Source organism: Mytilus edulis, chromosome 4 (assembly GCF_963676685.1).
Source record: "Mytilus edulis chromosome 4, xbMytEdul2.2, whole genome shotgun sequence".
Lineage (NCBI taxonomy): Eukaryota > Metazoa > Mollusca > Bivalvia > Mytilida > Mytilidae > Mytilus > Mytilus edulis.
The window spans coordinates 4,908,120-4,923,339 of NC_092347.1; the positions used below are offsets into that span (position 1 = coordinate 4,908,120).

At 32.0% G+C, this 15,220-nt stretch overlaps 1 protein-coding gene across 4 annotated transcripts in view; it reads right to left on the reverse strand.

The window, feature by feature from the left end:
* Positions 1-15,220, reverse strand: part of LOC139518784 (uncharacterized) — a 310,064-nt gene that overhangs the window by 9,656 nt on the left and 285,188 nt on the right. For 2 of the 4 annotated variants that reach the window (XM_071310338.1, XM_071310340.1), the window contains exons 4-11: positions 14,342-15,155; positions 13,217-13,639; positions 9,995-10,047; positions 7,342-7,416; positions 6,917-7,051; positions 6,674-6,793; positions 3,033-3,104; positions 1,481-1,617 (exon numbers count right to left, since the gene is read on the reverse strand). In XM_071310338.1, the coding sequence (XP_071166439.1) occupies positions 1,481-1,617; positions 3,033-3,104; positions 6,674-6,793; positions 6,917-7,051; positions 7,342-7,416; positions 9,995-10,047; positions 13,217-13,639; positions 14,342-15,155 (1,829 nt within the window). The remainder of the gene's footprint in view (positions 1-1,480; positions 1,618-3,032; positions 3,105-6,673; positions 6,794-6,916; positions 7,052-7,341; positions 7,417-9,994; positions 10,048-13,216; positions 13,640-14,341; positions 15,156-15,220) is intronic. The other 2 variants (XM_071310339.1, XM_071310341.1) reach the window with 1 other exon arrangement.

The window sequence follows — 15,220 nt, forward strand, 5'->3', positions numbered from 1 at the left end:
GGCCAAATTTAATCAAACTTAGCCACAATCAACATTGGAGTATCTAGTTTAAAAAATGTGTGGCGTCACCCGGCCAACCAACCAAAATGGCCCCATGGCTAAAATAGAACATAGGGGTAAAATGTAGATTTTGGCTTATAACTCTGAAACCGACGCATTTAGAGCAAATCTGACATGGGTTTAATTTGTTTATCAAGTCAAGATCTAGCTGTCCTGAAATTTTCAGACAAATTTTGCAGTTTTTGGTTAATATCTTGAATATTATTATAGATAGAGATAAACTGTAAACAGCAATAATAATCAACAAAGTAAGATCTACAAATAAGTCAACATGACCAAAATGGTCGGTTGACCTCTTAAGGAGTTATTGTCCTTTATAGTAATTTTTTACCAATTTTAAGGAAATTTTTGTAATCTTATACAAAAATCTTCTCTTCTGATACTACTGGGCCAAATTGTACCATACTTGGCCACAATCATCATTGGGGTATCTAGTTTTGTGTGGCGTGACTCGGACAACCAACCAAGATGGCCGCCATGGCTAAAAATAGAACATAGGGGGTAAAATGTAGATTTTTGCTTATAACTCTGAAACCGAAGCATTGAGAGCAAATCTGATATAGGTTAAATTGTTCATGAAGTTAAGATCTATCTGACCTAAAAATTTCAGACGAATCAGACAACCGGTTGTTGGGTTGTTGCCCCTGAATTGGTAATTTTTAATGAAATTTTGCCGTATTGGTTATTATCTTGAATATTATTGTAGATAGAGATAAACTGTAAACAGCAATAATGATCAGAAAAGTAAGATCTACAAATAAATCAACATGACAAAAATGGTCAGTTGACCCCTCAAGGAGTTACAGCCCTCTACAGTCAATTTTTAACAATTTTCATAAATTTTGTAAATTTTGGTAAATTTTTAACAAAATATTTTCCTATATAACTAATGGGCCAAGTTCATTAAAGATGAAGATAATTGTAAGTAGAAAGAATATTCAGTAAAGTAAGATCTACAAACACATCACCATCACCAAAACACAATTTTGTCATGAATCCATCTGTGTCTTTTGTTGAATATGCACATAAACCAAGGTGAGCGACACAGGCTCTTAAGAGCCTCAAGTTCTATGTTTTTGTTATAAACTGTTTGCCGGTTAGGGGTTTTTAGCTTTTGCAATGGCGTTTTAGTTCGTCGTAGACTTGTGAGTTTGAAAACGCCTGTAGTATCTCTATTCGCCTTTGAAAATATTTTTTTTTATCTCCGTGCAAATTCTATTTTTCTAAGTTTTTTTTAAAATAAAACAGCTATTGTAAATATAAACCGATTCGTTTAGAAAATTGATTTGAAGTCATCTTGTAAGTAAGTAGCGATTCACAACATCATTCTACCTCTTACATGTATTACTTTCCCCGATATTGAAATGAAGAAAATGACCTAAATATTATCGGTGTAATGAAGTGAAAATGATATACTCACACGAAAGTTTCCGATGGTAAATAAACAGGTAACACCTACATTCATTTCCATCTCTGGAAATACATGTCCTGAAGTCTCATCCGTAAAAATGATCATATGCCCCTGCAGTGCATTATCCCCAATGCGACCCACTGGACCTATTATGAAGACAGACAGCGAAATTACAATGTGATCTTATCTGTCCGATATATTTTATAAGAAAACCTTTGAATGTATGAGTGTCAGGAAATGATGAATATACATCAACAGAAAAGTTGATTATAATACAAACATGTATTCTTTACACCATGACGGAGCTGTATAACATATATGACTAATTAGTCAATTATCTAATCAACACTTTTGTTTTACGTCTTCAAAGCATCTTTCGCATAGGAATACTCACGTAGCTTATTACTATTTATGTTTTTTTTTTTAATCTAGAAAATTCATTAAGTAAATACATAACTATAAAAAAATACAACCTCAAAACATCAGCACTGGATCGATAACTCTACAGGTCGACTATCAGTTCCCAAGGGTATTATAAGCTCAGTAGTCAGTACATTGGTACTGACATGACTTTTAACCAAAATTTCTAATTTATCCGTTTATATACTTGTTTCTTGAAATGATTAGAATCCAAGGCTTCAAATATCTCAGGCAAAGTTTACCTTAGAAGAATTTGGCTGTCTTTTTATGTCCCTTTGGTGATATTAAAAGCTCTTCAAAGACTTTTTTAGATATTTCAAACAGCTGTATAAATGTTTTACCTTTGATTAAACTTGATGTGAAAACTAAGGATATCCCGAGTTATAAATGTATCATATTTTCTTAATGTCAACTGTCCACCAATATTCAAATATTGTTCTGACAATTAACGTGCTCTGATATAGTCACCTATAACTAAAACATAGCATTCTGATTTCCCATGAAAACCTTTAATGAGTATATCATTCAGCACAGCTCCTCTTAAACTTTAATTCAAATTCAAGATTTAATCAATTGCCTTAAGTTAATATATTTTCTATTCAGCAAGGCTTTATGTTTTCATATTCATTTGTTAGCTTTTCGTAAACAAAAACTTTGAAAGCCATATGTTTGTGCTCAGTAAGACTATTCTAAAAATATTTGTTCTCATGTTTTTATTGGTTGAAATGAAGTTGCTACACCTTAAAAATATGACATGTTAATTAAGAATGATATGCTTCTTTTTGCAACTTCATTGGGGTGTAAAAGCGTTGACCGAAGTATATTTTGTATGAAGCGCGGAAGCGCTTCGTTCTAAAAATGTGCGCACGGTCAACGTTTTTACAACCTTATCTAGTTACAAAAAGAAGCATTCAATACTGATAATTACATTTTTTTGTAGCTAGGATAATGAAAACACGATTTTTATCAAGTTTTTATTTAATTTATCTGTGCACTTTATTGTGGGACCTCGTGTCATCATGAATGATAAATTTTATTGTGTAATGCAATTGCTTAAGGAATAACGTATTAAAATGAAACATACATCTAATGTAATTATATGTTAATACAATACCCGAGTAAAAAACCCGAATTCAATTACCTGATAACACTCCAGCTAGACCCATTAATAATCCTCCAATAATGGGGGCATTTCCATTTGGTTGTAGTTTACCTTCAACGATATAAAAGAAATAAGGAACTGTAATCGTTATAAATTGTAATGTATAATAAGTATTGTTCATTTAAGACATAATTCATGGAAGCCATAGATTGTTTGAAATTTACACATGGACTGAGCCGTGATATTCGAATTTTATCCTGAGCGTTAGCAAGGGATGAAACTAACGAATATCACGGCCCAGGCTATGTGTAAATTTCCAACAATCTATGGCTTCCATGAATTATTTCAATTCTAATATGACAAGTACGGTCATTAAAATACTGAAGCGAGGGTTAGTTTGGTGTGTGTGTGGCTGATCTTTTTTTACTCCCTGTTAGATAAAGCTCAAATATTTTAATAAATCCGTAGCTTGCATGGGTTATTTCGTGACCAACCGCTAGAAAAAAAACTGTTTAATTCTGCTAATTCTCAAACCTAACATTTGCCATTTTTCATTTACATGATTTTCTCGAAAGCTTCCGTCAAATCCAAAGTTGACATTTCGTAACTAAAGAGCCGCCATGTTGACTTGCTGAAATTAGTAAATATGCGAATAATGCAATAGAATAGAAAATAAAAAAAAACAACCTCAAAAATCAGTTTTAATACAACATCATACGAATTTCGATGGTTCACGTTACAGAAAACTTTCAACTTTAGCGGTTTCATTTGTATGACGTCATGTTTGGAAATGACTTAAATGCGTCAAAAAATATAATATACTTTCGCGGAATTTTATATTATTTTTATTTTGTTGATTTCTCCGAGCTCTTGTGGCTTACTTCTTTTTATTATGCACCCGAATAAGAATAACAGTTATTTTGTCTTTTTTTAATTGCACTTTTTAAAACAATAAAATCGGCAAAGAGTCTGCAAATAGGTTTCAATACATGTAGATTTACGTGGGAAGTATATTGAAACAGCCATTTTTATGTATATCTCTGAGTCTGCGCTAAGTATAGATATATCGAGAATTTTATCACAGTGTTGTTTACAAGGCGAAAGAAACACGTCATATTAGAATTAGAAACAATAATTGATAAATGTAGTTCGTTCTTCTGTTGTACTGTTATACCACTGTCCCAGGTTAAGGGGTGGGTTGGGATCCCGCTAACATGTTTAATCCCGCCACATTATTTATGTATGTGCCTGTCCCAAGTCAGGAGCCTGTAATTCAGTGGTTGTCGTTTGTTTATGTGTTACAAATTTGTTTTTCGTTCATTTTTTTTACATAAATAAGGCCGTTAGTTTTCTCGTTTGAATTGTTTTACATTGTCTTATCGGGGTCTTTTATAGCTCACTATGCGGTATGGGTTTTGCTCATCGTTGAAGGCCGTACGGTGAACTATAGTTGTTAATGTCTGTGTCATTTTGGTCTTTTGTGGATAGATGTCTCATTGGCAATCATACCACATCTTCTTTTTTATATTATGTGTTCAAAAGCAAGAAAAAGGTACATTCGACCTTTGTCTTTCATAGTAGTAGATCAGAACACTTCCTACGACACATGTTCGGAATTTTCCATTGTTCATATTTTGAAAACTTCATGTTTACCAGTGTGGTATATTTACAACTCGTCTTATATAATATATATATATATATATATAAATATAATCTTTTATCTTGCCTCGTATATATTTCTAGGAATATTATTGGTTAAAAGCAATCCGGTAGAGACCGGGTATATTCCATATTAGGCTAATAGGCTGGGCTTATTTCAATACACGGTTATAAATGGTGTTACGTCCCTTTATAAAACAACACAGTGTTTGAAAAAAGATTTCAACAGACGATGCAATTGATAATGAACAATCAAAATAAATTCATGAAACACATTTAAAGCAAACACGTTGTTATTGTTGGCATTTGTTTTTGTATATACCAATGGAAGAAGATTCTTAATGATAACAGTGTCAAAGAGTTGATCACTTTTATATGCAACTTGTCTAAATACCACATGTTAGGAAAGTCAGTAAGATAAATTCGTGATATAATGTGCTAGTGATCTAATACGATATATATGGATCAATAAAATACATATGGGGATTTGAGCTTCACTCTCATTCCATACTGACCTCATATATATCGCCTTAGTTAACTAACACACTATGTGTCTTTTATCATTGGTTAGCTTATTGTGATCAAGTCTAGGTAATTATAGATCTCATCGTGGGATATTTCATGATCTAAGGCATTTTTTCAATTAAAGTATTATGGTCATATGATATTATAAGATTCAGGTAAATGAGTTTTTTTTAAGCAGATCATATAAAAGCATGTCAATGGTTATAAAATAATGAAAACAAAATAATATCTTGTCAAATTTACTGAAGTTGTAGCTAACTGTCCCACAGACGAACATATTCGCTCTGTCGGTACATATGGGATAACTGAAATGGCTAAGCCACGTTCAGTTGGCACACCGTTTTGAAATTTTGGATCATCAATGCTCTTCAAATTTGTACTTGGTTTGGCTTTTTACGTATTTTGAGATGAGCGTCACTGATGAGTCTTATGTAGACGAAATGCGCGGTTGGCGTATTACATTATAAGCTTGGTACCTTTTTACACCAGTGGGTCGGTGACACTGCTGTTGGACGTTTCGTCACCGAGGGTATCACCAGGCCTTTAGTCAGCACTTCGGTGTTGACATGAATATCAATTATATTGTCATTCTTATAAATTAACTGTTTGCAAAAGTATAAATTATTCGATATACTCAGGATTTTCTTATCCCAGGCATAAAGCACCTTAGCCATATTTGACCGACTTTTTTTAATTTTGGGTCCTCAATGCTCTTCAACTTTGTACCTGTTTGTCGTTCTAACTGTACTGATATGAGCGTCACTTATGCATCTTATGTAAACGAAATGCGCGTCTCGAATATTATTTTATAAGCATGGTACCTTTGATAACAATCCGTCAAAAATGTCGACCTAGGAAAGCTGCTATCTTATGGAGCCCACTGTCCTCAAGACATATCTCAGGACTTTGTTCAGATTTGCAAGCGGAACATTTCGGGGTATTCTTAGAGAAAATTCAATTTAGCACAAACGATTACTATCAAACTATTCATTCAAAAAGGGGGTTTGAGATTTCTAGAGAAAATCTATTTTATGAATAGAAGGACAGAAATTAAACATTATCAATCGAATTTTGATATTCGATCATACCGAGTGACACTCGATTATGTGAACCCTGCGGTTGAAGTCATAAAATTTTGCTCAGTTTTTACAGCACAAAAATCATGCTCAAAACATGAAATCCAGCATTTTGATTGGTTAACTTTCGAGTATGAGTACAATAAACTGACTCAAAAGTTTTATGACCTAATTTAAAAAATGCGTTTGACATTTTGTTCTTTTACTAAGTATTTTATTTTAAAACATTCAGTAATAAAGAAAACATATCAATTTAAATGTCAATGTCAAATAGCTACTTTTGATTCTATATATAACTTGCCGTTGTTAAATATTTGTCAAACTTAATCATGGTCGATAAATATGATAACCATCGTATTGCTTTGAACACAAATATTTCTGTTTTTTTATATTTTCATCATCTTATGTTTATAGTTTTACCTATATGTTCCAATATTAAACTGTAATCATTAGTTGTCTCTAGAATGAGTCCACTATGTCTACCAAAAACTGCAAGACCAATATTATCGGCCATTCCCAACATTGCAACTTCTCTTATACCTTTAGATTAAAGAAATGAACGAGAAATATTAATCAAAAATATTTATTTGGATATTGCAATTTATTCTTGGCTTCATCAGATTGTTGCTTTTTACATACATAATATCACATTGTGAAACTTGCCTTCAATATAATGAACAGCTGCTGATTTCATGGACTCAAACTTTGTACCTTTCATCCGTTCTGAAATGTCTAATACCAGTGTAATGTGGCGTCCTCCTCCACGTCTAATTATGGAGGAACTATGTTTGTATGCATCTTAAATAAAAAAAAAGATATGCAATGCAATTTATCAGATATTAAGTATATTTATTACTCTATTTATCTAAAAGAATGTAAAATTATTGCAATATACACAAATATAAATTGTTTTTTAGTCCAATTTTAAGCATTAACATTAACATAAAATTATTTACTAATTAACCATAATTTGTTTTGCGCACACCTCCTTCTCTTTCTCTGTAGTGGTTCTAAAAATATATATACACGAAATTAAACTTGAACTTTTTCGTCAGGACTATCAAATTTCGACTTCTTTCCATACATACTGAATGTTAGAATTTGCTTTAGAAGTTGTAACCAATCTGTTATTGTCCTAGGCTGTTTCATTTCGTCAAAACCTGCTAGAATAATTAGAAAAGTATGTGAGTTTTAGCGTTTGGTGTATAAAACTATAAACCTGGCACCTTTGATAACTATTAAAATGTTAAAATGTATAACGGTTTATTTGTACTGTAGTCCTGTCATGTTTTTTAGTGTTATATCTAGCATTGCTGTAAATGTGCGAAGTTTGATTAGCCACAAAACCATGTTCAACCCACCATTCTTTTCTTGAAATGTCGTGTACCAAGCCAGGAAGATGGCAGTTGTTTTCTTATAGTTCGTTTCTGTTTGTGCTAAATTGTACTTTGGATTTAGGTTATGCTTTAGTGTTTCTGTTGTTTCGTTGTTTTCCTCTTAAAGTTAATGTGTTTCCGTCGGTTTTTGTTTGTAATCCGAATTTGTTGTCTCTATATCGATTTATGACATTCGAACAGCGGTATACTTCTGTTGCCTTTATTTTTCTAAATGTCTCAGTGCCTGCACCTGTTACATCGATTCTCTACAAGAAATTTTGTTTAAATGTGTGAAATAACTTTACCATACTTTATGGTATAAAAGAAATACAAGAATACTGATGTCAATAAACAAATGACACTGTCAACATATTTACCACAATGTATAATCGTTCGAGCACATACCGATTGCCTGTCGTAGTCAAATGGTTTGCACTTAAGTGAACTAATATGAATAGTTCAATATTTTTTGGAAAGACCGGAATAGCTTTAAAGAATAATTTTTTCCCTTTGATATTTAATCTTTTAATCTATTAATAAATTGATATTAAACTTATTCTTAATATTGTAAAAGAGTGATCGAAAATGCAATTTAAAGGCTATGACTACATGTTTGAAACAGCGAGTTTCAATTTTTTGATCATTAGTATTGCATGGAATTCATGTAGATCCGTATTGTGTTATAGATAATGCATATTTTAAGGTTTTTCTTGTCGAAGAACACACCGAGGGGTGTCAGGATTGATCAAATGAAAGACCGACCGGAGGGAGGTCTTTCTTTGAACAATCCTGACACCCCGAGGTGTGTTCTACGACAAGAAAAACCTTAAAATATGCATCATCTGACTTATATACCGTCAAAAAATATTAATTTTATAAAGTTTTGTAAAATTTAGTATCCTATTTTACCGACAACCCTAAAGTGGGATATTCATTTCTAATGCGTTCAGGTTTTAAATACGCCCTGCGGCTCATTTAGAATGTGAAATAAAACTCACTAAATAATTTAGATATAACCTTTTAAAAATTATTATCCATACACAATAAAAATATTACTGTAACTGCATGAAGTAAGACACAAATGTATTGTTACCATCCGATAACGGTGTATGACAAATACAAGACACATTGTAATTGTAAGTAATTTATTGTACCACATACAAATGTAGCTTATGGTAAAGGGGGAGGGGTATGGTTTTTTTCTATTTGTTATGTTATTTCTATCGCGGAAAAGTGGTTATTTTTTTAACAATTTTATTTGAATCGAATGAGATTGTCTTTTGAATAGCAATACATTTTATTAAAAGAAAATCTGGATATAATTATATACCCTTTCGTGAGTTACGTTAATAATATTCAATAGAATATAAGATTATCTTATTAGTTGATCATTTGATAGAGTAAATGGTGTACGTAAATTTTAAAAAGTTAAGAACTGACACGAAGACGAATATAAATACATGTAGGTCACAGTATGATTTCCTATTCAGTGTGTATCGTTCTGAACATGCATGAAATATTTGCCACTGGACGTTAAGCAAGCAACCAAAAATCAGTCAACCTTTTCAGTTTGACTCAATAAGATTTTCAAAATCTTACACACGAATATGTTAAATCTGGATTTATTTTATGAAAGTCTACATTAAAATTCATCTGACATATATGATAATGTTTCTTTATTGTAGCGATAAATTAACAAAACTTCACGTTATTTGTTTCTAAAATTAAAATACGGGACTACAATGACGGTTTCTTTTACACCTTTCATCGATTGAACTTGAAAAAATAAATTTCCAAATCGGCAACAAAAAACTATTAGACGAATAAAGTTTTGAAGTAAATCATAGATTGCATGTTTATTTAGGAAAATAATGACCTCACACAGGTCATTATTTTATGCCTTGGAGCATATATCATTGAAACATGGTATCGTCCGGGTTGATTCTGAAAAAGAATGACCTGTCGTTCTGAAAGAAAATAACTCCATATAGGTATATAACAAATATGACAGATGTTGCACTTAATATTTAAGCTATTGGGCACATATATTGTCTAGGCAGCTTATCGGTTAAGATAAATTGAATAGAACCTCACTATTGATTTTTTTTTCGAATATTCTTGGGTTCATGAAATTTTTGTCCTGTTTTAATTTCAAAATTCTTCGTAATTCAATTTTGTTGAACACCTACGATTAGAAATACTATTAAAACGTGACCTCTAAGATCTGTGTTTGAAACATGTTCGTATTTAAATGTTCATATTTAATGAGTTAGCGATAGGAAATAGTCTTTACAGTTGTTTGACTCTATTTTTTATTTTCTAAAGTAAACATTGAAATTTTAAAATGTAATATACAGTTGCCTACCGTAACTTTCCAGCCCGGAGTCCTCATGAAGATCAGTTTGAGTCTGTGGTCGACTGTCATTATATGAAAAGTTGGTAAAAAATTAAAAGGAAAACAGTTTTTTCCTAATACTAGTTCATAATCTATAATTTGGTGGTCATATTAGGTGTGGTTAAGAGGTAGACAAAAACATGAGCAACACGACGGGTGCCATATGTGGAGCTGGATCTGCTTACCCTTTCGGAACACCAGAGATCACCCCCAGTGTTTGTTGGGGCTCGTGTTGCGTATCGATTTATGAGTTTGACTGTCTCTCTGGTAGCTCTCGCCCTCTTTTCTGGACCCCTCGCTGTATAATGTCATCACAACGAAACTGAATTTAGAGAAAGAAACGTTAAACAGATGTTATATCTGTTATTTGATTTTTTATTTTTCTCGAATAACTAATATCTGACTTCATGAATAATAAGCATGCTTTATAAATGGATTTTTACAACTCAGCTGATATATAAAGGATTTTTCTGTTGTATATCCGTAGTTTATAAACGGGAAAAATCAAGGTTACAAATGTATAAATGGATCCATAGGAGTAATTCCGTTGCGGTTTCTTAAAACAGTCTAAAGCTCTATAACAAAATCTTTTCAAAATTGAAGTAACATTTAAAAAACATTTTCTTCCTCTATGCTTTGCACTCATTCTTGATTGGGAGATCGACCACATCGTCTAATTAACAGAATTTTCGTACCAAATGGGAACGCAGATGCAAATGTCCTGTTAAAGGCATAAATAAAGGCAACAGTAGTATACCGCTGTTCAAAACTCATAAATCTATGGACAAAAAACAAAATCGGGGTAACAAACTAAAACTGAGGGAAACGCATTAAATATTAGAGGAGAACAACGACACAACATTAAAATGTAACACACACAGCAACAGACTAAGCATTAGACAACATCCGATGAGAATAACCAATATAACATCAAAACCAAATACATGAATTTGGGATAGAAAAGTACCGTGACACGTCTTATAGTAATGTGAATTCACACTCAAAAATAGGAGAAAACAAACGACACAACGGAAACACAACGTAAAAATGTTACACATACAGAAACGAACTATGATATAACAATTGCCATTTTCCTGACTTGGTACAGGACATTTTTAAAGAAAAAAAGGGTGGGTTGAACCTGGTTTTGTGGCATGCCAAACCTCGCACTTTGATGGCATTGTTAAATATAACATTAAAATGACATCATAATAATACAGGACGTCAAAAACGCGCCTCGTCCAAACAAGACTTACCAGTGACGCCCAGATATAAAAGTTCGAAAGTCAAAAAAAAGGGGGATAAACAATACGATTGCAACAATTAATACACCAAAGATGAAAGCATCATAACGCTGGAACTTTTGATCGACAACATATTTGTAGAGTTTAGACTATCCATATTGAAGTAGACAATAGGTATTCCAATGGTACAAATATGGCACCATAACCGACTGATTTGTAAAATGTAAACGATATACATCATGTCTTACATCGGGCCTGTTGCGGACCACTATGAGTTGTCGCAAAGGTTTTGATCATTTACAGACAGTTTGGTACTCTCTCTTTTTAGGCTTGGCATATAATTAAACAGCTTATTCTTACCATTTTATAAGATGTCGACTTTGTTTGTCTCAACGTTTTTGAACATTTGTTTCTTTAGATAATGTATATATATATGTCACGTTTGATATCATGTGCACATGAAATATAACCATCGACGGTCAATCTTATAATTATTTCAGTTTTGTCTACCTTATCTTTGCAGAATTGTTGGACTTCTAAACATATACATATAACAATTAAAAACCAATTGTTCAGAGAACAATTGAAAGTCTTTCCACATCAAAGAAATTTTGATAAGAAGATAGTTTCTTCATACTGATGCGATAAATAACGGTTAAATTATATTGTTGAGTGATATAAGGGAGATATTATGCTACTTCCGGTGAAATGAATGTCACTTCCGGTCTCATATGATAGCTTCTTTCACACTGATTCCAAAAATATATAGTTTCTATATACTTTTGTATGTAGAATGGGAGATACTTGGCCACTTCCGGTTTGTTGGAAGTCATTTTTAGTCTTCAGTAATCTGTTTATGTATCTATATGACAAAATGTATGGATTTTGAGTAAATTTATATGAAAAAATTGCAAAAAATTCTACTTCCAGTTTTCTCAAGGTCACTTCCGGTAGTCGTTTTTCAAGGTCATTTGTCACTTAACCTTTTATACAAGGTCAAATGCCTTTATAATGATCTTAGATGAAGTTATAATCAAATAACCTCATATCAAGACATTCCAGGGGCATTAACTCCTATAAGATGCCATTAAATTGTATCAGACTTAATGTATCATATCTCATAACATTAAAGCGGACATTTTGCACTTGATCTCTTATATGTATCTTTCAAAGTGTCTGAGAAAATGCAAAAACAAGCAAAAGTCACAATTGAGAATTTGACCTTGATTTTTGACCTTGACCTCATTTTCTAAGTTAGGACCTAGGGGACTCAAATATAAACATTCCAGGGTTATACGGTTAACTGTTTATGAGTTAAAAAAACATACCGACAAATTTATTTTGTAAAGGTAGATAACTCCTATAAAATGTCATCGAATAGCTTCGATCCAAATAAGCCAAAAATTCCGGATGTATCGAACAATTTGTAAAAAGAATTTTGTCGCTATCTTTTTTTGTTACGAAGGAGATGCACACAGATGATAAACAGTGAATAGGGAGATAACTCTTACAAAGAAAATGGTTCGCCTTAGCAGGGTGAGATTTAAAAGCGCATAAATTATACGATACCATATGAGAAATATCTAAGCGACATATTGCGAAACAAACATTTATCGCAAGAACAAAATTTGGCGGAAGAAAAAAAAAATAATAATCAGAAGAAGAAAGTGAAAAGACTTAATAATAACAAAATTGAACAAAGGTTCAAGGACTGTTGTTTTGTTATAAAATCTTTTACTTTTAATTAAAATAAACTATTAAGACAACATGGTAGTTTTGATTTGCGCTGGTTTAAATAAAAAATATTCTATTGGTGTATTCAAAAGCGCATTGTGGAACATGTATTGTTCGTTTGTCAGTTCCTTTGTGTACTAGTATATGTTTTGCAGGTAAGGCTGATTGGTGTAGTATTGTCTACGTTTTATTCAAAGTAAAGTTGTTGACCTACCTTTCCCATGTGTCTGGCGATGTAACCTTTGTATCATCCATAAAAGGTTGTTGCTCGATATTGGGTACTGGTATATTTTCCATCGGAACTTCAATTGTAGAAGAAGAAATTTCACAACCTTCAAAACATTCTGAGCTACTATGATATCTTACACGATTATCATGCTTTATCTCTGATCTCGTTGTTTTGAATCCAAAGTCATTTTTTGTACATCTATGGTTCGTTTGTGGTATATTTGGATCGCTCAGTGCTACGTCTGGGCTTTTTATTGCATCAATACATATATCCTTGATTGGTTGATTTTCTTTTTCATTTAATCGAATTCTTATATTATCGTCAGCTCTATGTTTTAAACAATGTAGATCCTCTTGACTTTCAGTGATAAATTGCGTATAGTCTGTAGCGTCTTTTTCGTGTGAATCACTACAAAAATCATATTGCATTCATATCACATTTATTTATATCCATTAATTGATAGTTTGACATTTTGTAATTGTTTTGAATTCGGAGGTTTAATTTCAGTCTCAATGTTTCAGACCACTAGACGTTTGCTGCCCTATTCTGCTAAATGTTATAATTATCTATACCATTGGAGCTTCTTCTATTTCAATATGCTTTTAAAGTACTTGTGAATCTAGTACAATACTTTTGATCAAGTTCCATTAGTTGTCTTCAAAATGTTCAATGTGGGTTTGGTAACTAATATTTGAAATATTTTTTTCATTAAAATGTATGGAAATTGTCAGGATCTAATGATATTGTAGAGAAAAAAATTGAGAGAAATTAGTTTTAATTTTTAATGACTTATTTAGATTTTTATTAGAGGAAATTTTAACGTGATGGTTTTTGTATGTGATACATTTATTAAAACGATGGTCCTTTCTATATATCCATGAATAAAATATCTTTCACGTTCGCATTTCAAGAATATTTTTTTGTCTGTGTTAGTTGACAATTATGCAAACCTGGAGCACTTTAAAGTTTTTAATTTTTGTATAACTTGTATTGGTCCTAATTGTAAAAGGCAGTTTTCATTATAAATGTATAAATATCAAATAGGATTTTAGGATAAGAATACAAACCTAAACAATCGACAATTGAATAAAATATGTTTATTTAACTTACCTTTTTAGTGAAATGCCCGTGTATTTTGTTTCATTTTGCGAAATGTTAGGTTCTGATGACAATTCCGCTGGAACTAGAAAAGTGAGGGAAGAAAAGACGTTACCTTCAAAACTTTCTAAACTATTGTGAAAGCTTAGACGATTATCACCTTGTAAATTTGAACGTGTACTTTTATATCCAGATTTATTTTTCGTGCACCTGTGAATCAGTTTTTGTATATTCATGTTGCTTAATGAAAGCTGTTTGTTGTCAGCTGTCTGGACACTTATGTTTTTGAATCTTAGATTTTCTTCTTCATTACATACAGATTTACCATTATTGACAATTCTGTGAAATGGTTCTTCAGCACCAGTAATAAAGTCATTGTCGTCTTTATGGCTTCTTTGTGCTGTACATAATGACACATTGTACACATCTATCGATAAATCTGTTTTATATGGACACATTGTCTTATATTGGTCGGGATTAATTGCATGTGTTGAATCCCCATTATGAATATTTTGATCTAATTTGCAATCCCTCATATTTTCACCATTGTCCTCAGAGTCAAGCATAAAACCTTTCGTTGGAGGTATCTTGATATTTTGTAATGAATTAGTTGAATCATCATTAATATTTTGATTATCACTTTTATTTGCTGTATCTAGTAAATCGCTATTTATTCCTAAGGTTCTGTTATTTTGAAGGTTTTCCACTGCAAACACCAATTTATTAACCATTTCTAACAAAGAATGGACTAATAGATTAATATCGGTCAGTTTGGTTGAATTGTTGTCACACTGTGTATCTAATTTTTGTACATGTTCTTCAAGATCTGTAAAAAATGTCACATGATATATTCATGATTACAAAATATTTAAGAACTATACGTCAAACAGT